This window comes from Xenopus tropicalis, chromosome 4 (assembly GCF_000004195.4).
Source record: "Xenopus tropicalis strain Nigerian chromosome 4, UCB_Xtro_10.0, whole genome shotgun sequence".
NCBI lineage: Eukaryota > Metazoa > Chordata > Amphibia > Anura > Pipidae > Xenopus > Xenopus tropicalis.
Genome location: NC_030680.2, coordinates 33,675,353 through 33,702,201, shown reverse-complemented (window position 1 = coordinate 33,702,201; position 26,849 = coordinate 33,675,353). Strand labels below are relative to the sequence as shown.

The window sequence follows — 26,849 nt, the reverse complement described above, 5'->3', positions numbered from 1 at the left end:
TGGGCTCTCTGCAATGGCAGCAAAAGCCACCAGTGCAGAAAGAGATGCTTCATTTGCAAGCATGTAAGAGCACTCATACCCCCTGTGAGAGAATAAGAGCACTCGTGCCCCTGTGAGAGAATAAGAGCACTCGTGCCCCCTGTGAGAGAATAAGAGCACTCGCGCCCCCTGTGAGAGAATAAGAGCACTCGTGCCCCCTGTGAGAGAATAAGAGCACTCGTGCCCCTGTGAGAGAATAAGAGCACTCGCGCCCCCAGTGAGAGAATAAGAGCACTCGCGCCCCCTGTGAGAGAATAAGGGCACTTGTGCCCCCTGTGAGAGAATAATGGCACTCGCGCCCCCTGTGAGAGAATAAGAGCACTCGCGCCCCCTGTGAGAAAATAAGAGCACTCGTGCCCCCCTGTGAGAGAATAAGAGCACTCGTGCCCCCTGTGAGAGAATAAGGGCACTCGCGCCCCCTGTGAGAGAATAAGGGCACTCGCGCCCCCTGTGAGAGAATAAGGGCACTCGCGCCCCCTGTGAGAGAATAAGGGCACTCGCGCCCCCTGTGAGAGAATAAGGGCACTCGCGCCCCCTGTGAGAGAATAAGGGCACTCGCGCCCCCTGTGAGAGAATAAGGGCACTCGCGCCCCCTGTGAGAGAATAAGGGCACTCGCGCCCCCCCCCCTGTGAGAGAATAAGGGCACTCGCGCCCCCTGTGAGAGAATAAGGGCACTCGCGCCCCCTGTGAGAGAATAAGGGCACTCGCGCCCCCTGTGAGAGAATAAGGGCACTCGCGCCCTCTGTGAGAGAATAAGGGCACTCGCGCCCTCTGTGAGAGAATAAGGGCACTCGCGCCCCCTGTGAGAGAATAAGGGCACTCGCGCCCCCTGTGAGAGAATAAGGGCACTCGCGCCCTCTGTGAGAGAATAAGGGCACTCGCGCCCTCTGTGAGAGAATAAGGGCACTCGCGCCCCCTGTGAGAGAATAAGGGCACTCGCGCCCCCTGTGAGAGAATAAGGGCACTCGCGCCCTCTGTGAGAGTATAAGGGCACTCGCGCCCCCTGTGTGAGAATAAGGGCACTCGCGCCCCCTATGAGAGAATAAGAGCACTCGCGCCCCCTGTGAGAGAATAAGGGCACTCGCGCCCTCTGTGAGAGTATAAGGGCACTTGCGCCCCCTGTGCGAGAATAAGGGCACTTGCGCCCCCTGTGAGAGAATAAGGGCACTTGCGCCCCCTGTGAGAGAATAAGGGTACTGGAACCCCCCCACAGACTAGGGGTAGACATTCTGTGCCCTGGGCATGCATTTTTCCCCAACCCCTAAGTTCTGGCCCTTCCTGAAGGAAATGCTTCCTTCCTTTTGCAGCACTTCAAGTGCAAAGGTTTCTCAGAAAGAAATCCCTTCTGCGTATGTTCTATTAAAACAATATTAAAAGGCATCTATCGCCTAAAAATTTTCCCCTCTCTGGAGGTTTGGGCTAACAGAGCCAACACTTTTGGGCAGATTTATTAAGACACAAATTTGAAACCCGAATGGGATAAATTCGGATAGGATACGATAATTTCTGATGATCACAAATATCACGAATATGCTTACGAAAAAATCGTATTAGTCACGATAATATCGTATTAGCGATCCGAAAGTCAGGAAATTTTCGTATCCGAACGATTGTAAAATGCAGGAAAACCTTTCTGACTTTGATCCTTCTGTGCATGATTTTGGAAGCCTCCCATAGGGCTCAATGGCACTCTGCAGCTCCAACCTGGCCCAAGGAAAGTCTCCCATAGGGCTCAATGGCACTCTGCAGCTCCAACCCGGCCCAAGGAAAGTCTCCTATAGGGCTCAATGGCACTCTGCAGCTCCAACCCGGCCCAAGGAAAGTCTCCCATAGGGCTCAATGGCACTCTGCAGCTCCAGCCCGGCCCAAGGAAAGTCTCCCATAGGGCTCAATGGCACTCTGCAGCTCCAACCCGGCCCAAGGAAAGTCTCCCATAGGGCTCAATGGCACTCTGCAGCTCCAACCTGGCCCAAGGAAAGTCTCCCATAGGGCTCAATGACACTCTGCAGCTCCAACCCGGCCCAAGGAAAGTCTCCCTTAGGGCTCAATGGCACTCTGCAGCTCCAACCCGGCCCAAGGAAAGTCTCCCATAGGGCTCAATGGCACTCTGCAGCTCCAACCTGGCCCAAGGAAAGTCTCCCATAGGGCTCAATGGCACTCTGCAGCTCCAACCTGGCCCAAGGAAAGTCTCCCATAGGGCTCAATGGCACTCTGCAGCTCCAACCGGGCCCAAGGAAAGTCTCCCATAGGGCTCAATGGCACTCTGCAGCTCCAACCTGGCCCAAGGAAAGTCTCCCATAGGGCTCAATGGCACTCTGCAGCTCCAACCTGGCCCAAGGAAAGTCTCCCATAGGGCTCAATGGCACTCTGCAGCTCCAACCTGGCCCAAGGAAAGTCTCCCATAGGGCTCAATGGCACTCTGCAGCTCCAACCTGACCCAAGGAAAGTCTCACATAGGGCTCAATGGCACTCTGCAGCTCCAACCCGGCCCAAGGAAAGTCTCCCATAGGGCTCAGTGGCACTCTGCAGCTCCAACCTGGCCAAAAGGAAAGTCTCCCATAGGGCTCAATGGCACTCTGCAGCTCCAACCCGGCCCAAGGAAAGTCTCCCATAGGGCTCAATGGCACTCTGCAGCTCCAACCCGGCCCAAGGAAAGTCTCCCATAGGGCTCAATGGCACTCTGCAGCTCCAACCCGGCCCAAGGAAAGTCTCCCATAGGACTCAATGGCACTCTGCAGCTCCAACCTGGCCCAAGGAAAGTCTCCCATAGGGCTCAATGGCACTCTGCAGCTCCAACCCGGCCCAAGGAAAGTCTCCCATAGGGCTCAGTGGCACTCTGCAGCTCCAACCCGGCCCAAGGAAAGTCTCCCATAGGGCTCAGTGGCACTCTGCAGCTCCAACCCGGCCCAAGGAAAGTCTCCCATAGGGCTCAATGGCACTCTGCAGCTCCAACCTGGCCCAAGGAAAGTCTCCCATAGGGCTCAATGGCACTCTGCAGCTCCAACCTGGCCCAAGGAAAGTCTCCCATAGGGCTCAATGGCACTCTGCAGCTCCAGCCCGGCCCAAGGAAAGTCTCCCATAGGGCTCAATGGCACTCTGCAGCTCCAACCTGGCCCAAGGAAAGTCTCCCATAAGGCTCAATGGCACTCTGCAGCTCCAACCTGGCCAAAAGGAAAGTCTCCCATAAGGCTCAATGGCACTCTGCAGCTCCAACCTGGCCAAAAGGAAAGTCTCCCATAGGACTCAATGGCACTCTGCAGCTCCAACCCGGCCCAAGGAAAGTCTCCCATAGGGCTCAGTGGCACTCTGCAGCTCCAACCCGGCCCAAGGAAAGTCTCCCATAGGGCTCAATGGCACTCTGCAGCTCCAACCCGGCCCAAGGAAAGTCTCCCATAGGGCTCAATGGCACTCTGCAGCTCCAACCTGGCCCAAGGAAAGTCTCCCATAGGGCTCAATGGCACTCTGCAGCTCCAACCTGGCCCAAGGAAAGTCTCCCATAGGGCTCAATGGCACTCTGCAGCTCCAACCTGACCCAAGGAAAGTCTCACATAGGGCTCAATGGCACTCTGCAGCTCCAACCCGGCCCAAGGAAAGTCTCCCATAGGGCTCAATGGCACTCTGCAGCTCCAACCCGGCCCAAGGAAAGTCTCCCATAGGGCTCAGTGGCACTCTGCAGCTCCAACCTGGCCAAAAGGAAAGTCTCCCATAGGGCTCAGTGGCACTCTGCAGCTCCAACCTGGCCAAAAGGAAAGTCTCCCATAGGGCTCAATGGCACTCTGCAGCTCCAACCCGGCCCAAGGAAAGTCTCCCATAGGACTCAATGGCACTCTGCAGCTCCAACCCGGCCCAAGGAAAGTCTCCCATAGGGCTCAGTGGCACTCTGCAGCTCCAACCCGGCCCAAGGAAAGTCTCCCATAGGGCTCAGTGGCACTCTGCAGCTCCAACCCGGCCCAAGGAAAGTCTCCCATAGGGCTCAGTGGCACTCTGCAGCTCCAACCCGGCCCAAGGAAAGTCTCCCATAGGGCTCAATGGCACTCTGCAGCTCCAACCCGGCCCAAGGAAAGTCTCCCAAAGGGCTCAATGGCACTCTGCAGCTCCAACCTGGCCCAAGGAAAGTCTCCCATAGGGCTCAATGGCACTCTGCAGCTCCAACCCGGCCCAAGGAAAGTCTCCCATAGGGCTCAATGGCACTCTGCAGCTCCAACCCGGCCCAAGGAAAGTCTCCCATAAGGCTCAATGGCACTCTGCAGCTCCAACCTGGCCCAAGGAAAGTCTCCCATAAGGCTCAATGGCACTCTGCAACTCCAACCCGGCCCAAGGAAAGTCTCCCATAGGACTCAATGGCACTCTGCAGCTCCAACCCGGCCCAAGGAAAGTCTCCCATAGGACTCAATGGCACTCTGCAGCTCCAACCCGGCCCAAGGAAAGTCTCCCATAGGGCTCAATGGCACTCTGCAGCTCCAACCTGACCCAAGGAAAGTCTCCCATAGGGCTCAATGGCACTCTGCAGCTCCAACTTGGCCCAAGGAAAGTCTCCCATAGGGCTCAATGGCACTCTGCAGCTCCAACCTGACCCAAGGAAAGTCTCCCATAGGGCTCAATGGCACTCTGCAGCTCCAACCCGGCCCAAGGAAAATCTCCCATAGGGCTCAATGGCACTCTGCAGCTCCAACCCGGCCCAAGGAAAGTCTCCCATAGGACTCAATGGCACTCTGCAACTCCAACCCGGCCCAAGGAAAGTCTCCCATAGGGCTCAATGGCACTCTGCAGCTCCAACCCGGCCCAAGGAAGGTCTCCCATAGGGCTCAATAACGCTCTGCAGCTCCAACCTGGCCCAAGGAAAGTCTCCCATAGGGCTCAATAACGCTCTGCAGCTCCAACCTGGCCCAAGGAAAGTCTCCCATAGGGCTCAATAACGCTCTGCAGCTCCAACCCGGCCCAAGGAAAGTCTCCCATAGGGCTCAATAACGCTCTGCAGCTCCAACCCGGCCCAAGGAAAGTCTCCCATAGGGCTCAATAACGCTCTGCAGCTCCAACCCGGCCCAAGGAAAGTCTCCCATAGGGCTCAATAACGCTCTGCAGCTCCAACCCGGCCCAAGGAAAGTCTCCCATAGGGCTCAATGGCACTCTGCAGCTCCAACCCGGCCCAAGGAAAGTCTCCCAAAGGGCTCAATGGCACTCTGCAGCTCCAACCCGGCCCAAGGAAAGTCTCCCATAGGGCTCAATGGCACTCTGCAGCTCCAACCCGGCCCAAGGAAAGTCTCCCATAGGGCTCAGTGGCACTCTGCAGCTCCAACCCGGCCCAAGGAAAGTCTCCCATAGGGCTCAATGGCACTCTGCAGCTCCAACCTGACCCAAGGAAAGTCTCCCATAGTGCTCAATGGCACTCTGCAGCTCCAACCCGCCCAAGGAAAGTCTCCCATAGGGCTCAATGGCACTTCTGCAGCTCCAACCTGACCCAAGGAAAGTCTCCCATAGGGCTCAATGGCACTCTGCAGCTCCAACTTGGCCCAAGGAAAGTCTCCCATAGGGCTCAATGGCACTCTGCAGCTCCAACCTGACCCAAGGAAAGTCTCCCATAGGGCTCAATGGCACTCTGCAGCTCCAACCCGGCCCAAGGAAAGTCTCCCATAGGGCTCAATGGCACTCTGCAGCTCCAACCCGGCCCAAGGAAAGTCTCCCATAGGACTCAATGGCACTCTGCAACTCCAACCCGGCCCAAGGAAAGTCTCCCATAGGGCTCAATGGCACTCTGCAGCTCCAACCCGGCCCAAGGAAAGTCTCCCATAGGGCTCAATAACGCTCTGCAGCTCCAACCTGGCCAAGGAAAGTCTCCCATAGGGCTCAATAACGCTCTGCAGCTCCAACCCGGCCCAAGGAAAGTCTCCCATAGGGCTCAATAACGCTCTGCAGCTCCAACCCGGCCCAAGGAAAGTCTCCCATAGGGCTCAATAACGCTCTGCAGCTCCAACCCGGCCCAAGGAAAGTCTCCCATAGGGCTCAATAACGCTCTGCAGCTCCAACCCGGCCCAAGGAAAGTCTCCCATAGGGCTCAATGGCACTCTGCAGCTCCAACCCCGCCCAAGGAAAGTCTCCCAAAGGGCTCAATGGCACTCTGCAGCTCCAACCCGGCCCAAGGAAAGTCTCCCATAGGGCTCAATGGCACTCTGCAGCTCCAACCCGGCCCAAGGAAAGTCTCCCATAGGGCTCAATGGCACTCTGCAGCTCCAACCCGGCCCAAGGAAAGTCTCCCATAGGGCTCAATGGCACTCTGCAGCTCCAACCTGGCCCAAGGAAAGTCTCCCATAGGGCTCAATGGCACTCTGTAGCTCCAACCTGGCCCAAGGAAAGTCTCCCATAGGGCTCAATGGCACTCTGCAGCTCCAACCCGGCCCAAGGAAAGTCTCCCATAGGGCTCAATGGCACTCTGCAGCTCCAACCTGACCCAAGGAAAGTCTCCCATAGGGCTCAATGGCACTCTGCAGCTCCAACCCGGCCCAAGGAAAGTCTCCCATAGGGCTCAATGGCACTCTGCAGCTCCAACCCGACCCAAGGAAAGTCTCCCATAGGGCTCAATGGCACTCTGCAGCTCCAACCTGGCCCAAGGAAAGTCTCCCATAGGGCTCAATGGCACTCTGCAGCTCCAACCTGACCCAAGGAAAGTCTCCCATAGGGCTCAATGGCACTCTGCAGCTCCAACCTGGCCCAAGGAAAGTCTCCCATAGGGCTCAATGGCACTCTGCAGCTCCAACCTGGCCCAAGGAAAGTCTCCCATAGGGCTCAATGGCACTCTGCAGCTCATACCTGGCCCAAGGAAAGCCTCCCATAGGGCTCAATGGCACTCTGCAGCTCCAACACGGCCCAAGGAAAGTCTCCCATAGGGCTCAATGGCACTCTGCAGCTCATACCTGGCCCAAGGAAAGCCTCCCATAGGGCTCAATGGCACTCTGCAGCTCCAACCCGGCCCAAGGAAAGTCTCCCATAGGGCTCAATAACGCTCTGCAGCTCCAACCCGGCCCAAGGAAAGTCTCCCATAGGGCTCAATAACGCTCTGCAGCTCCAACCCGGCCCAAGGAAAGTCTCCCATAGGGCTCAATAACGCTCTGCAGCTCCAACCCGGCCCAAGGAAAGTCTCCCATAGGGCTCAATAACGCTCTGCAGCTCCAACCCGGCCCAAGGAAAGTCTCCCATAGGGCTCAATGGCACTCTGCAGCTCCAACCCGGCCCAAGGAAAGTCTCCCAAAGGGCTCAATGGCACTCTGCAGCTCCAACCTGGCCCAAGGAAAGTCTCCCAAAGGGCTCAATGGCACTCTGCAACTCCAACCTGGCCCAAGGAAAGTCTCCCATAGGGCTCAATGGCACTCTGCAGCTCCAACCCGGCCCAAGGAAAGTCTCCCATAGGGCTCAATGGCACTCTGCAGCTCCAACCCGGCCCAAGGAAAGTCTCCCATAGGGCTCAATGGCACTCTGCAGCTCCAACCCGGCCCAAGGAAAGTCTCCCATAGGGCTCAATGGCACTCTGCAGCTCCAACCCGGCCCAAGGAAAGTCTCCCATAGGGCTCAATGGCACTCTGCAGCTCCAACCCGGCCCAAGGAAAGTCACGAGTACGAAGCTTGAATGAATCCGAAACTTTCGTACTACTTGCGACAATACGATTTTGTTGCGTTTTTTTTACGCACAGTACGAAAAAGTTGCGTTAAAACGTGGAAAAATAATCGAAAATATGCAAGGAGCGAAAAAGTCACAGAAAACATGAACGGTCTGATCGAACAAACAATCGGACCATTCGTGGATTGATAAATCTCCCCCGTTGCATTTGGGTTATTAACAGGATTTTACATGAGCATTCTGGCTGCCACTTCGTAGGGGGATTTTCTTTTAAAATACTATTGTTTCCCACGTCCAAAGTGTTGCCTCTACCCATGGGGGAACAATTTTAAGTTTATTTGTGCCCTTTAAAACCAATTCTACATACGAACAGAAGAACAAAAGCTACGTAACAACTACGGCTGTTTATAATTGCAAACAACCCCAGCAGATATTCAGTGTGCAACAGTAACGCAAAGCGAGTGTATGCGGCGTTCAGCCTTCTACATTTACTTCAAGCATGAATCATTTTTTTGCCCCGCCTCTCCAGGTCAGCTGACGTTCCAAGTTTGTCATGTGACCATGGTGGTGACGCGGCGCACCGCGCAAGTCACGTGATATTAGAAGCAACACACACACACACACACACAGCGGGGGTGTGACGTCACGGTGACGTGTCTGCTCCGAGTGTCAGGATGTGGTTCTGGTCTCGGGATCCGGCCCGTGATTTTCCCTATGACGTCACCGGGGAGCGGGAAGAGTTACCGGCAGGATGGGGGGTACAGAAGGGCAAAAAGAAGGTGAGTGTTCGGTTAACCGCATCAGCAGATAGCACCTATGGGTGCAGCCTCACACGTACAGCACAGTTACAGGGGGACATGGAGGGATGAGCACATACAGTACTGTGCTGCCTGTCTCACACTGGTGCTGGTAATACCAGCCATGGCTACTAACCAACTAGTGCTAAATAAACATGTATTTATTAGCTACATTCCAATAATATATGTGTATAGGTAGGAGCTTTGTTTGTTTATAATTATACATATCTGTTTTCTTATCTTGAGTAAAACTGAGTATAAAGTGCACCCTCCCACAATTAGACAGAGGAAATAACATAGATGGTGTATAGGGGTATGATGGAAATTTAAAGGGGTATTAGTAGTCATTGGGCCTGGGCCCACTGGGAGGTTACTCTGCCAGGTCAGCCCTGTGAGCTGTACAGATAAAGCTGCAGTAGGGAGCATGCATGGGGGATTGCTATATATATATATATATATATATATATATATATATAACAAAGTAGGTGTCTGCGTCCAATGGTACACCATTGTTTCTGCTTACACCCATGGTACCCTAAAAGCTTTGAGCAGTGTCTGACAGAGTTATACAGTTGCTTTATATAAGGAGGTAAAGGCCGCTGTCATTTGTGTAGAACAGGGTAGCGCTCCATAACACTTGCTTCCCAAATGGTGCTGATTTCATGCCTCTATGGCTTTTTTTATGGAAATAATTAATTTGCCCTGTCCTTCTAATTAGCTAGTGAAATTACTTTACTCCTCCTCCTTTGTGAACACCATCCTCCTCTCATGTATGTAGTGTATGGCCACAGGTTTGTTTCCTAACCCGCTATTGATCTCAGCAAAATGTGCGTATGTCCTACCAGGATCATGTGTTAGTAGCTTAGGGGTAGGTTGCCAGCTTTACCATAGAGTTGACATGTTTTCTGCTTGGCTGTGGCCACTCAGCCTGGGGGTATGGTGCAGTGCATCGCTCGGTGCTATATATAACATGATGGTGTGACAGCGCCTACTGTGAGACCCCTCTGGAAGGGGTTGGCAGTGGAGTGAGTAGAGGAGATCATAAAGTAAGGAAGCTGAGTGCAGGTAGGAAATAGGGTAAAGATGGCAAAATATTTGGGAGAGTTAAAGGGGGAGTCAGTGTAAGAATGACTGGGTAGTAAAATGGGGGAAAGGAAAAGAGAAACTATTGTGGGAAGTACAGAAGGCACAAGAGTAAGAAAACCTTAAAAAAAAAAAAAAAAGTGTCATTCATATGGGATTGTAGGGTCATTGACTTCCAGTGACGACCATCCAGCTAAGAGCAGAACTAAAAAAATACACTTGTTAGGTATTTACTGAGCAAATGTCCTCTTTTAGGTTTAACCTGTTGTGTCTTGATGCCTTCACTATTTAGCATGTGTGCCTAAACTGTTAAAAGCTCCCGGGTGCTCATGCAGTATTACTCCACAAGGTATTGCTGGGTTGGTTAAATGGCCTTTTGCCTTTTAAGCCTACCTGCTTGTCTACTGATTAACTGGAATACATTGGGAGAGAAGATATTATATGAGAGAATGGAAGGGGATGTCAGTGATTACCTATGATATACTTTAAAAATCTGCAGTAAGATGAATTTGGAATGTTTTGATGTGTTGATGGGTGCAGGATAATAATGTAACCTCACTTGTTACAGACTGGCGGAGATGCCGTGTCAGTATTCACGTACGAGATCCGGCCTGGGGCTGAAGAGCAAACACAAGCCGCCAAAACAGCCTTAAAAAGGATCAAAACCCTGAAACACCCCAATATTTTATCATACGTAGATGGACTGGAGGTAACTTAATTTAAGCTACATTATCCTAAAGAAACTTTTTACCCTTTTTTTGGGGTTTGAAGTTATTTAATGCCTAGAAAAATAGGTTGTATTTACTTTCCCATCAACAGAGGGAGCTCTATGGCTGTTTACTCAGGTATGGTAAAGCATTCTGTAGAATAAATAGTGTTCTAGCTTGCACTATAGTGACTAATCTATTAGCTTTCCTTCTCCTTTAAGGGACTGTAAACCCAAATCTAAAACTTGGCCTAATAAAAGCAAATTTAATTTGAAGCAACTTTCCAATTTTCAGTTGAAACCAGCTTTGCATGTTCTGTAAATAATGGACTTTTACAATGAAGTGTTGAAGGCATTGTGGAAAATGGAGTCTGAATAAACAGAAACAACAGCAAATCCATTTGCAAATAACTTAAGACCAATATCTACTGGAAAGTTGCTTTCATTATACAAAATGTCATATTTGGGTTTATATTCAATTTCAATTCATTTTTCAGTTACATTTTTAGGGTTTTTAGCCCCTTCAGGTGCACAATGCAGTTGGGCACATTACAAAGACCAGAATATGTTTTCTTTTTCCTGGAGTTAGAGGGAAATGTAGCTGTGGTTGACACTCTGCCAGTCAGGACAGTGAACATTAAGAATTGGAAATGACTCCTGTCAGAATTTATAGTTTATTGCTAGTAACTGCTCATTTTCCCATAATCCCTTCCTATCGCTCAGACCGACAAATGCCTGTACATTGTGACAGAGCCTGTTACACCGCTGGGGACATATGTGAAACTGAGAACGGACAGTGGAGGAGTCAGTGAACTTGAGATATCGTGGGGGCTCCATCAGATTGTGGTGAGAATATATAAATGTCTTTTAAATTTAATTTTTTTTTACTTTTTACTCCTTCCCTCTCTCCTAACCCTTTCCTTACCCTCCTTTGTAGAAAGCTCTGAGTTTCCTGGTGAATGACGGTAACCTTATTCACAATAATGTCTGTATGTCGGCGGTGTTTGTGGATCGAGCAGGTGAGTGGAAGTTGGGGGGCCTGGATTACATGTACACGGCTGGAGCTGAAGACACTGCACCTCTAAAGGGAATTGAAATGGAGAAGTACAACCCCCCAGAAAAGACCGACCGCAGCAAGACCTCCAAGGAGAAGTGGTAAGAACAGTCGAGGGTCTAGACCTTCCCCACATGTATTTTGTGTTGCCTTTGCTTTGTGCCCATATTCTTATATTTGCCCTCTAACAAACTGTTTCTGCGTAACAGGTCAGCTGACATGTGGTGCCTTGGCTGCTTGATCTGGGAGGTGTTTAATGGGCCACTTCCTCGGCCAACTGCTCTCCGGTCTCTCGGAAAGGTATTGCCCTTCTGTTACAGTATCGCCTTTACTACAACACATAAGGGCTGTTAGACTCCCTTTAATGATACTGCTCAACTAGAAATAATTCACATGCTATCCACATCTTTTATATAGGGTAAATAAATAATGTTTATACAAATGTGCATATAGTATGCCAAATAACATATATACAGCACAGTCACATGGTTTGACAAAAATAAGTTTTGTGTGCGTATGAGATGTAGTTAACTGTACCTTTGAACATGGCATCAGCAAAATCTTATCCACTTGGTAGGACAGAACCATTAGCCGTCAAATTGCATTTGCCCCAAGGAATGTTTTATCCCGTAACCAGTTCATGGGCTTTGTATATCAACAGCAAATATGAGGTTGAGAGAACCAGGGAATTTGAGCTATGCTGCAATAATAAACAATACTTTACTACATGTTACAGGCACAATAACAGCCGAAAGAACAACCACATCATACTATAAAGCCCACACTATAATCCACCCATACTCCAATGTAATTGGAGCAATATGATCAGAGGAGGGGTGCTTGTTCAATAGAGCCTTAACCAATTACACATGAGGACGCGTTCACTTACCTGGTGATTGCAAATGATACATGCAAATTTGCTGCTCCAACCACAGTTGCATCCCATTCACCAAAGTGGACACAACTGTGCATGCAATTTATCATAAAATATTTTCTAAGCATCTGGCGTCATTTCTGGTGTTGAGCGTTTGAGTGACATATGTATGCTGTGTCTATTGACGCAGGGAGCTGAGGAAACACTGGAGCTACCACATGGTCAAGACGTGGAGGTAGCTCCAGGGTTCCCTGTGTCATTAGGAGCAGCAGCACCTGATTTGGAAAGGAAGGAAGGGGTTAAGTGGCACCAAGCCAGACTCTACAATAACATGAAGAGCACATTTGATGCAAGTGCCTTTAGTGAAAGTGGTTTTTGGCACAACTCCTGCAGGAAAAAGTGTAAGTTGCTCACTGCACTTGTGGACATAATGAGCCTATAGCCAAATGGGTCATTTGGACAAAAATCCATTATTGTCCAAACACTGTATTGCTGCCCAGAAATGACCCTTTAGGGATCTACCATGGGGGACTGGTATAATATACATTTTAATTGCACCAAAAAAAACATAACTAACCTGCCAACATTACCATTAGTGTTAACTGAAAGCTTAAAGGGATACTATCGTAATTTTTATGGTGTACTTTTTATTTCTAAATTACACTGTTTACATAGCAAATAATTAACTTTACCATTTAAAATTTTATTCTTGAACCAACAAATGTATTTTTTTTTAGTGTGTAGGCGCCTGAGTCTGAGCTTTCAGAAGGAGCCAGCGCTAAACATTACTCCCATGTAACTGGAGGAGTCCCAAGCCAGCCTTGGATTTTTTACTATTGAATGCTATTCTGGGAGCTGCTATCTTGCTCCCTTCCCATTGTTCTGCTGATCAGCTGCTGGGAGGGGGTAGATATCACTCCTACTTGCAGCACTGCAGTAAAGTGTGACTGAAGATTATCAGAGCACAAGTCAGATGGCTGTGGCACCCTGGGAAATGAAGAATATGGCTAATTTCAAAATTAAATATAAAAAAATCTGCTTGTGTTTTAGAAAACATATTTCAATGCAGGATTCTGCTGGAGACACTCTATTAACTGATGTGTTTTTTAAAAAACATGTTTTCCCATGACAATATTAATTTTATTAATAATAATTTAGGGACATCAAAACAGGTGGCTCTCATAGGTGTTGTCATATGATTACATGCTTTCAGATCAGATTCCATTGAATTCAGTTGAACAACCCACATACACACACATTATACAAGAGAGAGAGACTCACAGTGCTCAGAGAATAGCTATTTGTATATATGCACAAGACTGCTCCCCTGAATCATTTTTAATGCTGTATTAGTATTTTTGTTCCTTGTATGAATAAGACGGTGCAGTGTAGCTCAGCGTGTGTTTTCTGCTTCAGATTCCCAAATCACTGGTGCCTCATTACTGTGAGCTGGTCGGGGCCAACCCCAAAGTCCGTCCCAATCCTGCACGCTTCCTTCAGAATTGCCGCTCTCCGGGGGGATTTTTTTGCAACAGTTTTGTGGAGACCAACCTCTTCCTGGAAGAGATACAGGTCAGATTCAGATTTTTCTCTCATGTTCTTTCATTGTCTGTGTTTGTATCCCTATCTGGTTCTCCCTGTCACAGAAAGCTTCCACCCTTCTCAATCCTTCCAGGTCTAACTGATTTTCTTATGCACTGCTTTAGTGTAATGTTTAAAGTTGAACTATACCCTCGGGTGCTAAAAGCCCCCTTAACTATCACTGCCTTGACACCCCTCACCTCGCCCTTATCGCATAGTACCTAAGTCTGAATGCTGTCCCTGTTGCTAACCCCTAGCTAAAAATGCAGAGTAGCACAGCAGCGTACCTGGCCAACATCTTCTTAGCAACTGAAGACTCTTCGGGTCTCACCGTCGACACGGACCCTGGTTGTGCATGCACAGCTAAAGCTCCTCCAACTGCGCATGCACAAGCAGATTCGTAACGGCGGTGAGACCTAAAGAGTCATCAGTTGCTATGAAGATGTTGGCCAGGTACGCTGCTGCACTTCTCTGCATTTTTAGCTTGGGGTTAGCGATAGGGACAGTGTTTAAACTTACAGACTATGCAGTAAGGGAGGGGTGAGGGGGGTCAAGGCAGTGATAGTTAAGGGGGCTTTTAGCACCCGGGGGTATAGTTCTCCTTTAAGCTTTTGTCACCTACTCTCTTTAAAGTGGTAACTCGCCTTCAGAAAGCATTTTGTTGGAATGTTGTGTATACCATAGTTGCTTTTTAATTGCTAAAAAATTGCTAACTTGCCAGACAAGTTAAGATCCGTTCATTTAGCGAGGTCGCTAAACAACTGTATCGTCCCCTGATATGCTAACTTAAGGTGGGCATTATTGTGCTTAATGATTGAATAAGAGTTGTTAGGTTGAGGACCGCATCAGTGATCCAATGCAGTTCCTGATCCAGTGGGACAATCAAACATTTCCAATCGACACCTGGATGATTTTTGGCCAGATATCTTTTGGGGAGGTTTGTCGGGGGGGCAAATAAGTTGCCGAATCAGTCTACAGGGCTCGAATCGGCAGCTTAAATCTGACCATGTATGGGCATCTTAAATTGGTTCCCCTCCCCCATCTTTTCCAGCTAACCTAGACATGCAGACACCTCAACTGCAGCTTATGCCCCTACTGAGAATAATTCCTGAATTTAAGGGGAACTCCATCCAGTTAAAGAGAATGCAACTCTAAGAAACTTTTTTTTTTCTAAGAAACAAGACAACTCCTGCTCTTTTCTTTATTCTCCTGATTAACCTCCCATAAGATATTTTTTCAGTGTCCTTTTTAGTGAACCATAGCCTTCAGAGAGGGCTCCAGAGATGGTCTAAGTCAATGATCCCCAACCAGTGGCTCGCAAGCAACATGTTTCTCACCAACCCCTTTGATGTTGGTCCCAGTGGCCCCAAAGTCTGTGCTGATTTTTGAATTTCTGACTTAGAAGCAAGTTTTGGAGGCAATAAGATCATGTGTACTGCTAAACAGAGCCTCTAGTAGTCTGTCAGTCCATATTGGGCTACTCTTTAACAAATCTGAGTTCTTATTGGTCACCTTTTAGGAAAGTTTTTGTGTTTGCGTTGCTCACATGTCACAGGTTGGGGATCCCTGGTCTATACATTGGCTCTTCCTATGAGCAAATCGCGCTTACACAGTTGTGAGACTGACACCAGTCCTTTTTGAGATCCTTTTCAGACTGCTTGTTTGATGCCTAGGAATTCCCTCTGAGTAAGCAGGCCATTGTCCTGCCATCTTTGCCACAGGCTCTAATTTTCAAGCATATTTTGGTGTCTTTAGGGGATCTTGGGAATTGAAGTACTAGCAGTTCACCTTGGCAGACTTCTGCCCAAGCACACTCAAGCAATAGATTAAAATAAATTACCTGTTATGAACAAATTGAAAACAGACAGCTTGGGCTAGGGAAACTGCCCATTTAACTTCTCGTTCTTGTTTCCTTAGATAAAGGACCCAGCAGAAAAGCAGACGTTTTTTGAACAGCTCAGTGAAAACTTAGACTCCTTCCCTGAAGATTTCTGTCGACATAAAATCCTTCCACAGCTGCTGACAGCATTTGAATTTGGCAGCGCAGGCGCTGTTGTTTTGCCCCCACTTTTCAAGGTAAGGTTGGTTCTCACAATGGTAGTGTGTGCCTACAAATTCTTATATTTCCATTTCCACCCTGAGATTCTACCATCTTAAAGTTAAAGGGAAAGTGCACTTTCAGCTTTTAGGGCTCTGGCACACGGGGAGATTAGTCGCCCGCGGCAAAACTCCCTGTTCGCAGGCGACTAATCTCCCCGAGTTGCCTTCCCCTCGCGAGTCTTTTTCGGCGATTTGCGCGAAATCGCGCCGCCGCGTCTGCCATCCCGCCGGCGACTTACATTGTCGCCGATGGGATGGCAGGGGAAGGCAACTCGGGGAGTTCCAGAGCCCTTAGCGATACAGACCGCTATGTTTCCAACATGGCCAAACACCTTCAGACAATTGCATTGCGGGTGGGTATGTAGTAATTTGTTGCCACCCACTGAGCTATAATTCACACTATTCAAACTAACTTGGATATGTACCATTGTTTTTAGTTTGCATTCTGGTTGCTATGGATAATGACCCCAACAGGGTAGGGAAAGGCCATAATTATATATATATATATAAATTATATGCATTATTAACAATATACAATGCAGTTACTTTAACTTATAGTAGCTTGTACACATACTTAATTCATTTCTAAGGTGCACTTCTCCTTTAAGGTGTGGTAGCTTGTGTTAGATGTTTATGCCATAAATAAACAGGCACAGTGAGCGGTTTTATGTGACGTGGCAGTGCATTACTGTGTCTGAACAACATATCAAGTATTTGCTAAGGCAAAAATTCTGCCAGCACTTGTGACAAATGTGGAAGTGTACTCTGACTCACCCCCTCCCTAATTTGGTTTGTTCCAAAGCTTTAATTTCATATTGTATTGTTTGCCGTACTGCAGATATGCCCAGAGCATAGCACAGCAGCATTTTAACATTTCGTGTGTTTTTATAGATTGGGAAATTTCTGAATGCTGATGAATACCAGCAAAAAATCATTCCAGTTGTAGTTAAAATGTTTTCCTCCACTGACCGTGCCATGAGGATACGACTTCTGCAGCAGGTGTGTGCCAGCCTCCTTCCATTGCTTCACTGTGCTTTGTTAATATGAAACCTGTATGGGTCCTTATGTGTTTTATTTTCACCAACTGCACTGCTCATATGAAAATAAATGTCCATTCCTTTTACTTTCTAGTCAGCACTTACTAGATGTCACTACTCTTCATCTCATCTGCATAGCCAGTGCATTGGATGGGCATTAGGCCCCATTCTGGCACATACACAAGATTTTGGGGTGATACAAAGCTTGCCTTAATAAGTATCCACAAAGTGGCACCTTCTTGCTGTGATTGTGTAATTCCAAGATGGAAGGGAACAAAATATAAATAACATATATAGTGTAAGTAAAGTAAACGATTGAAAGGGATTTAGAATTATTTCTTAGGGTGGCAGTAGTAAGTAGTTACAATAACTCTCATCAATTCTACATTCACTTATTTTAAAGTTTTACTTATCCTTTAAGTATAGGATTGGGTGATATAAAAGACAAGATGATTCTGAAGGAGAACAAATGCTATGCAGGGTTTTCCAGAATGGTAAAGGATAGTAATGGGTTTGTTGTTGCCAAACTTCTGGATATAATAATTCTGTGATACATTGATATACTAAGCAATTGGCAGGTTGCTAAAGTGCTGCTGTTCTTTAACTTTCCTCAGCAGACTGTAGGCCTGTTAGTGTGCCTTATGGGGGAGGCATACTATAGAAAATATTGGAATTTAAAATACAGGAAAATACAATTTTCTAAAAACAGAAGTGATTCTAAAACCTAAATCATAGTACAGGTATAGGACCTGTTATCCAGAATGCTCAGGACCTGGGGTTTTCTGGATAAGGGGTCTTTCTGTAATTTGGATCTCCATAACTTAAAATCATATAAATATTGAATAAACCCAATAAGATTGTTTTGCCTACAATAAATTTACTATACCTTAGTTGGGATCAAGCACAGGTACTGTTTTATTATTACAGAGAAAAGGGAATCATTTAACCATTAAATAAACCCAATAGGGCTGTTTTGCCTCCAATAAGGGGTAATTATACCTTAGTTGGGATCAAGTACAGGTACTGTTTTATTATTACAGAGAAAAGGGAATCATTTAACCATGAAATAAACCCAATAGGGCTGTTCTGCCCCCAATAAGGGGTAATTATATCTTAGTTGGGATCAAGTACAGGTACTGTTTTATTATTACAGAGAAAAGGGAATCATTTAACCATGAAATAAACCCAATAGGACTGTTCTGCCCCCAATAAGGGGTAATTATATCTTAGTTGGGATCAAGTACAAGGTACTGTTTTATTATTACAGAGAAAAAGGAAATCATTTTTAAAAATTAGAATTATTTGCTTATAATGGAGTCTATGGGAGATGGCCTTTCCGTAATTCAGAACTTTCTGGATAATGGATTTCTGTATAAGGGATCCAATACCTGTAATAGCAACCCTGCAGCGGCAACAAGGTGAATGTCCTGTAACGGCCCAGTCAGACCTCTCATCTCGATCCAACTGAGAATCTTTAGCACCATTTTAAAACTAAAGGCCATACTAGTAATTCAGCTGTAATCTGATAATAAAGTACATTAAATCTTTATTTTTATGTGGCAGATGGAGAATTTTATCCAGTATTTAAATGAACCAACAGTCAATGCACAGATTTTCCCTCACGTCGTACATGGTTTTATGGATACCAACCCTGCTATTCGGGAGCAGACAGTAAAGGTAAGTAATGTGCAACATGGCCATGCATAACAGACACCCACTCTTTATCTCTAAGGTTTATTCTTGGTAGGTTCTGGGGAAAACCCTGCCATTCAGTTTAGATGCAAAAGCCACTTTGATGATTGCTAACTGAGCAAGTGCGGCTAATTCCAGATATATCATGGCCAGGAAGGATTGGTTCCAGTAGGAAGTGACTGCAGACAGACAAGGAAGTGCTGTGATTCTCCCTAAGTGTGCAGCAGGGGTCAGAAAGCCCAGGCCCAGGAATGAGAGGAAATAGTGTTTATAATACGTAGGGTCGAATAGTTTGAATGCAGTCAACGAGTATACATTGTTGCCAAAAGCTTAATAATATTCTATTCTCTCCCTTCAGTCCATGTTGCTCTTGGCCCCGAAGCTAAATGAGAATAACCTCAATATGGAGCTAATGAAGCATTTTGCCAGACTCCAGGCACGTGATGATCAGGGACCAATCCGCTGTAACACAACTGTCTGTCTTGGGAAGATTGCGCCATATTTAAATCCTGCTGTAAGTGTTTATGTGTAAGCTGTGTGTGCATATTGCTACTGGGTACATGTTCTAAATATACATCTATCATTACTGGGATACACTGTCCTTAAAATCCAGGAAGCTTGTTGCCATGAAAGAAGTGCAAGCACATGTGCTCAGTGCAAGCTTTCCCTTTTTGCAGACACGTCAGAGGGTTCTGATTTCAGCCTTCAGCCGAGCCACCAAGGACCCGTTTTCGCCATCGCGGGCAGCAGGTGTTCTTGGTTTTGCTGCTACACACAACTTTTATTCCTTGACTGACTGTGCTGGAAAGGTTCTGCCAGTTCTTTGTGGGGTCACTGTGGATCCAGAGAAAAATGTCAGAGAGCAGGTGAGGCATCAGAATTTATATCAGCCCTAGCGATATTACAGAGTAGGGCTCAGCTTTGTGTTGGTTGTAATGTCAGTGACCAATCACTACATCCCATGACTTGGGCATTTATTCATCTCAGGCTTTCAAAGCAATCCGCAGCTTTTTGGATAAACTGGAGACAGTATCAGAGGATCCATCGCAGCTGGCAGAGCTGGGTAAGTGCCATATTTATCTCACTTTTAATCTACAGATCTGTTTGTGTGTAAATAATGGTGCTCTGTCATGGACTCAGATTCCATAAACCACAGCAGTGACTTCTGCCTCTGCTTTTATACATAAAGTGATGCTAGCATCGCCCAGGTTTGTTATCCCTGCACCCTTGTCTCGTGCCTGTGGCCATGCTTGTACAGTCGGTACGTAACCAGTGCTACCCATTGCCTTATGCAGTGTCTCATCTCTCAGTGCAGCTGTCTTGTGCTGGTGCCCATACTCTCACAGGTGGTCACAAGTAACTGCACACAGTGCCACTACTGACCTGACAAACTACCCCTCTATCGCTGATTAGCCAGTGGGCAGAAAGCAATTGGCATTTTGTGTGCAAACAGACAATACAATCCTGAATGTAGTGCATCTCTTCATCAACCAAACCTACCCCCACGAGCCGCAGCCACCAAAAGCCAGGGTTTACCTTGAAATCGGACACAAGAATAGAAGGAATATATGAGAGATGTGGACTTTGTACAAAGCAAGAATCTCCATCTGTCTGTCTCTCTCTCCAGAAACTTGGTGCTGCTTTTCAGAAGTTGACTACCAATATGAATCTTCCTCTGATATAAATATAATTACTTTTTAATTTCTGCAGAGAAGGATGTACACACAGCTTCCGTAAGCCCAAGTGTTGTGGGAGGCTGGGCTGGCTGGGCCGTCACTGGCGTTTCTTCCTTGACCTCCAAGTTCATCCGCACAGGTGGTGGAGCCCAGGATGCAGCTGCTTCAGAAGGGGCATCGGCACCTTCAACTGCCTCAGAAGCAAGCAAACCAGGTGCAGATAATCTAAAGTACCAACCTAATACACAGACAGGAGATGCACTGCATTACATGTAGGGCATTTAAGGGCAACTGTACCTTAGAAAATGAATTCATTCAAACTTACCTAGGGTGCTTTTTTGTGCACTTTTGCAGTTTATGCTTTTTTAAAATTATTTTTAATGGTTTCTGAGATTTTAGACTGCTAATAGCAGGCTTCCAACTTAGTGGCTCTCTTTGAAGTTCACAGTGCTAGTGACATTGACTATCTATGAACTTTGCTTTCCTGCATTTGTTTAATCCTAGGGTTGCTGAATTTCATTTTACAGAGCTTATCTGTTATGTTATTTTTACCTGTGCCACTTGGCCCTGTTTCAACTTGATTTTTTGTACTGTACTGATTTTAATGCTTTTTATGCATTTGTATTTGTACTTAGAAGTGGATATATAATTATATGGGAAAGAGCGCCTGTATCAGTAGTTTCCCTCCTTGCGGTGGAAGTACAACCACCTATGAAAATAGTAGCTGTCATATGACATGTACATGATTTTCCACCATTTATTATTTATGTGCATAATGTTATGTGACAGAAATGACATCACTAAGAACCGTTTTTAATTCACAGGATATTTATAGCTCTTGCATTATAATATTATGACCCTCTGCTTCCATATTACCTTGGCTGGTCTTGTTAGGAACCACCTGTTAACACTATTTTTTCATTGTGTTTTTTATAAGATACTGCTCCTTCATCATCTGCTCCCCCTGCTGCTGCATCAACTGCCCCAACCAGTTATGAACCTGAAGAAGAAAAAGGTGCTCCGGATAATTCCTTAGATCGATGGGATGATGAAGATTGGGGCAGCCTAGAGGTGGGGTAGAAAATATTGGTATTGAAACATAGGAACACTGACCCCCAACCCTGAGTGATGGGCTGGAATAGTATACTCCCCAATGTATATAGTATGCCTGTTTTCCTTGCAGGATGCCGAACAGAACAGGGGTCAGACTGAGAATGACGACTGGGACACAGACTGGGGCCACGGGAAAACACAGGAGAAAACTGTAAGTGGCTGATACTAAATGTGACTCTGCTTCTCTTACAGCCTTGCAGGCACTTTGTGCAGGGTTAGTTCATGCTGTTTGTACATTTCTGTGCAACGTATACTCTATTTTTACTTATTTGTCCTGTTACTCCAGGTTGACTTTTCTTCCTCAAGGTCCAAAACAAAGCAGGTTTCACCCCCTCCTAACAGAACTTCTGCTCTTGATGATGGCTGGGGATGGGATGATGCATTCCAGACTGTTCCTCCCTCTAAGGAACACACAGCATCTAAATCCCAACAGCTGGAAGGTACTCGGCCTGCTAGCGACTATAACTGGGATACCTCAGGCAGCAGCGGCCGACAAGGGGACTTCTTTGCATCTTTGTCAGAGCCTTCCAGCCAGGTACCAGTTGTAACACTAGTTATAAGCCTTTGTATTGATACCTGCAATACATACAGTAATTTAGCAGAGAGACCGTTAGGTGAATATCTATTGATAGAATGGAGATTCTCAATGTCTAGTAAAATATATAGCTTGTTATTCTTCCCAGGGAGCCTTATTTATCTGTAATTTGTTGTACTTTAGCACAGCGCTTGGTTACATATTATTGATAGGCTGAGAAACAGAGGTATTGGTAGAGTTTCACTTTCCCTACCTTTGGAACACTGCACCTCTCTGACATTGCAACACCCTGATTTTATCCTGCAAAAGTCAGTATTCAGACTTAAAATGTCCCATTAGCATTATTCATACCCCAGAACACACGCTAGCTTATGTATCATTCAGATGTGCACAGAGTATTGGGGAGCATAAGTCCTAAGGAGTGCACCCTTACGCTAATGTCAGACGTGGTGTATCCTCCTACTTGTGCCTGCACTAGAAAGCATTGAACACGTTGGTCGCAGGCACATGTAGCCGATATCTGCTGAAAATGCAAAGTCTCATGTTTTTTGGCGGGTATCAGCTTAGTGTGCCTGCACCTGAGAATATTCAGTGCTTCCCAGTGCAGGCACAGGTAAGAGTTTTCTTGCATTTATATTATTTTTACCAAAGTTCATAACTTTATACTTTTCAACTTTCTACCTCATTTTCATTTTTGCTGGCCAGATTTTCAGTTTTGTCAAATCGCTCTGCAAAGCGGCAGCATCCTGCATGGAGTTTTGCACAATTTAGTGCTGTCAGCAAAATTCGAAACAGTACTGTCTATGCCCACCTCCAGGTCATTAATAAACAAGTTAAAAAGCAAAGGACCAAGGACTGACCCCTGCGGTACTCCACTAACCACACTGGTCCAATTAGAAAATGTTCCATTTACCACCACTCTTTGTACTCTATCCTTCAGCCAGTTCTCTATCCAAGTACAAATATTATGTTCTAGGCCAATATTCCTCAATTGTATCATTAACTTTCTGTGAGGTACTTTATTAAACGCTTTAGAAGAGTCCAAGTAGATGACATCCACTGCCATTCCAGCATCGAGGTTCCTACTCACCTCCTCATAAAAGGCGACTAAATTAGTCTGGCAAGATCTGTTATGCATAAAACCATGCTGGCACAAACTAATAGTATTGTGAACTGCAATGTATTCAAGTACCCTATCCCTTATTACCCCTTCCAAATGCTTTCCTACCATTGAAGTCAGACTAACAGGCCTATAGTTTTCATGCTGAGAACGGGATCCTTTTTTAAATAATGGCACTAATTAGCCAGACCTCAATGAAGCTTGAAAAATTAAATAAAGAGGTTTGGCAATCACAGCGCTCAGCTCGTTTAATACCCTGGGATGAATCCCATTCGGTCCTGGACCTTTGTTTACCTTTACATGTTAAAGTCTCTTTTGAATTTCCTCCCGAGTGACCCACGCACCAGTAGTTATATTACTAGCACTGGTTATAGTTATAGTTCTGAATTCCCCCTCCCCCCTGTGATAAGGGTCCCACCCCTTCTGGCTTAATTTTTTTACTATTTATATATTTCAAAATAAAATTTTCTTTATTTATTTTACTCCTTGCTGCAATACCCTTTCCATCCCTACTTTAGCTTGCCATGTTTTTTTTGCATGGTCAGTTCCTGTAACTGTACAGTCAGAGGGATATACCTTTAGAAGGAAAGCAGGGAAGTGTTCTGGGGTTGTTCTGCTCAGGAAGGAGATGTGAAAGGGCATCTGAGGCTTCTGATCTCTTTCCGTACCAGAGTAACACCAGAACACTTCTCTGCTTTCCTTCTGAAGGTATATCGCTGTGACTGTATGGTTACAGGAACTGACCAGCAGGTGGTGGTGTTATTGTTACAAAATTTACATTGGAAGTTACTAAAAACTTTTACATGAAATTAGGGATAAGTAAACCTTAAAGGTCACTTAAATTTAATGCTACCAAATAGCTTGGGGGTGGCTGGATATTGCATTGAACTGAGAAACTGTGTTAGTGTGAGAGATTACACCTTCTCCAGTTGTTCAACTTGAATTTATTCCACAATAACATTGGGCATGCCATCACAATCTGTTATGAGAAATGCCACACAATGTGTAATGGCACACTGCAACTCTGCTGCACAGTATAGTTGTTGTACCAGGAGAACAGTGCAGTGCTGTGAATAGAAACTTAACCAAGAACCATAAGCATGTATAACTGTTGTGAGGGCTTGCATTCCTATCAGTTGGAACAACTTTGTTTGCACATACAATTTACACACACATAAGGCATTCTTTGAGCTCCGCTATGGTTTAGAATATGTGGAAAACTTTTCCAAAAACCTGTTTGGTGTGTTACCAAGAATAGTTGCCTGACCTACAATGAGGATGGAACAGACTCCTGACCAATCAGTTAGTGCCACATCACCCTGCAGTAATACAGAACACACAAGTCTTTTACAAAACAAAGCACAAACGGGTAGATATTACCTTTACAGTAGATTTTTAGTATGATGTATACAACTTGCAGTTGGTCTTCATTTTGTTCTAAATCATTTACAACAAGAAATGTAAGTGGAACACAAAAAGCCATAACAGCACAATTTTCAAAGTTTTCAGATTATCTTTTTCCTTTGTTCTGTATCAGAAAAATGATAATCGGAATTCAGATAGCGCCGGGGATTGGGGAGGAGACGACAACTGGGAATCCGTGGAAGCAGATCAGGGTAAGTTTTGTGCTTCCTTTCACTTCTAGTTTATAGAGATTTGCATAGGATTTTTTAACGATTAATTAATTTTCTTAGGTCTGAGTAAAGCTGAAATGGCCCGGAAAAAGCGAGAGGAGCGTCAAAAAGAAATAGAAGCCAAAAGGGCTGAGAGGAGAGCAGCCAAAGGGCCCTTGAAACTGGGAGTGAGGAAACTGGACTGAGAGGAGCTAGGAAATAAATAAAGGACACATTGGTGATGTTTTATTATTAACTCCACAGCAGAAACATCATGTTCATTGTTTGTCGGACTGGTCCAGTTATGGCTCAGAGTCATACTCCGTGCAAGGCCACCCAACCCCAGCAAGCTGTGACACTTCCCATAATGAAGAGAGAACAAGGTCAGAGGTTTCATAATATTTATGCTGTATAAATTTTTATCTTACATACAATGCTGTACGTGTACAGCCAAAGAATAAAATGGAATTTTACGAACCAGAATGTCTCCATTGCATCTGTAATTTCACATACAATAAAATGAAGCAATGAGAATCCATCCGCAGACACATTCATGCAAGGGCTTATAAATATGTGCTGTCCTCACTCTGGTAATGAATATGAATAAGATGAATATTGTGCTAGTAAACATTTATTTACACATATATATTTAACATGGCACCAGCCATTTGGCAATAAAGATATGTAATACACACCTAAAATATCTCCTAAATGTGCAGTAATTGCACGTTCAGGGGAGGTGCTAGTGTAAAGCCTGATGAATAAATCAATCAATATTTAAAACAAAAACATTTGCAATACTCCTAAAATTATTGCATTATATATGCAAAGTGGTGGTTTTTTTTCACATCCTATAGAACTTAGTTTCATGATTAAATCAGTAAGGCCAAAATGGCTCCTGCAGAGGTGCACTCAGATAATGATTGGCAACCCAATTATTTAGCCCCACCCCCCATGACTATAATTACCTACCACTCCTACCTCCACTTACGGAAAAAAAAATGCACTGGGGCAGGGTGCACAGAAGCCATCTTCACCCCTCAAAAGACTTGGGTGTGGTCCTGAGCTGCTTCAGCAAATTGCAATGAGCAGGCACCCAGTTTTTATTGGCTCAAGGGAGGCCTGGGACAAGCTGCGCACTCTCTCTTAAAGTACCACAAGCCAGTGCATTTTACTTTAAGGAGACTGCTGGCCTATGGTAAGAGCTTAGTCTTCCTAGACCAGTGTGCTGACCCGCTGTCCTGTTATCTAGCAGCAGAACATAATCGTACCTTTTAAACACTGCATTTATGTGAAATACTGGGTAGATGAATATGGAAAAACTCTGCATTTATCTTTTGAATGACAACAGCCATAAATATATATATATCACTGAACCCCAATAACCTACTGAGTTATGTAGCTAGAGCTCTGAAGGTTTCTTTCATTTTTGCTCACCAGCCCATGTGACCGTGTCCCTTTGCATCTTTCTGTAAGGTCCAGCAGGGTATGAGAGTGCAATACACACTATTCAAAGGGGCTGAGATCTGAAACAATATCTTTAAATCTTTTAAAGTTAAACTAGAAACTTTCATATAAAAGTAAACTTTCATTTCTGCGGTAGGGTTCTTCAGAGAGTCCTGTTTTCACTGCATATTTAAGGGGCATTAGGGCACTGTTGTCATAATTAGCCAAACTGCAGCTCCCAGCCTTTGGCACAAGACTCCTCCGCTTGTTAGTATGAGGTGTTGGAGAGGTTTAGGCCTGTGTGGTCAGAAATCTGAAAAATATGGCAAGGATAAGGCATTAACACAGACCCAATGCTGGTGCTATTCTTTATAGGAGATGAATTACTCTGTACTGATGTTTAAAAAGCAAAAATATCCATGTCACCTCCTGTAGAATGCAGTGGAAAACCACCCCCACTAGTGGTGACAAGTGATTTTCTATGGGAGGTAGAGGTTTTGGGAGTTTCTGCCTGGTGTGATATTAAACTAAGGAAAAATAGTTCATGGGCCCTTTTTATTCTTGCCTAGAGGAAACCATTTTTTTTTTAGTACTCTTGAACCAGGCACTGGTACTAATTAAAGACCACGGTGCACAGTGTATATGTCGCTGTAACTTGTGGCAGCAGTTAATATGCAACTAATCACCCAAGTCATACATAAATTACAATTCAGTTGAATGGGAAGCACTATTGACTGGCCGGCACCCATTCCTTTTACTTGACCAAACCGGGA

General features: G+C 45.9%; 2 protein-coding genes across 2 annotated transcripts in view; one reads left to right on the top strand and one right to left on the bottom strand.

The window, feature by feature from the left end:
- The first annotated feature begins 8,238 nt into the window (after positions 1-8,238).
- On the top strand, positions 8,239-25,110 carry scyl1 (SCY1-like, kinase-like 1). The gene is given in 18 exon segments (NM_001016149.2): positions 8,239-8,428; positions 10,098-10,238; positions 10,959-11,081; positions 11,173-11,390; positions 11,499-11,589; positions 13,580-13,735; positions 15,662-15,820; positions 16,736-16,843; positions 18,445-18,558; positions 18,932-19,087; positions 19,251-19,439; positions 19,561-19,636; positions 20,284-20,463; positions 21,187-21,320; positions 21,433-21,513; positions 21,649-21,897; positions 24,555-24,633; positions 24,712-25,110. Coding segments are annotated over 18 exon segments (2,484 nt in total). The 5' UTR covers positions 8,239-8,323; the 3' UTR covers positions 24,837-25,110.
- Positions 25,017-26,849, bottom strand: part of LOC100497498 (serine/threonine-protein kinase MRCK alpha) — a 60,828-nt gene continuing 58,995 nt past the window's right edge. The window contains exon 37 of the mRNA XM_002938708.5: positions 25,017-26,389. Coding sequence (XP_002938754.3) covers positions 26,345-26,389 — 45 coding nt within the window. The 3' untranslated portion in view covers positions 25,017-26,344. The remainder of the gene's footprint in view (positions 26,390-26,849) is intronic.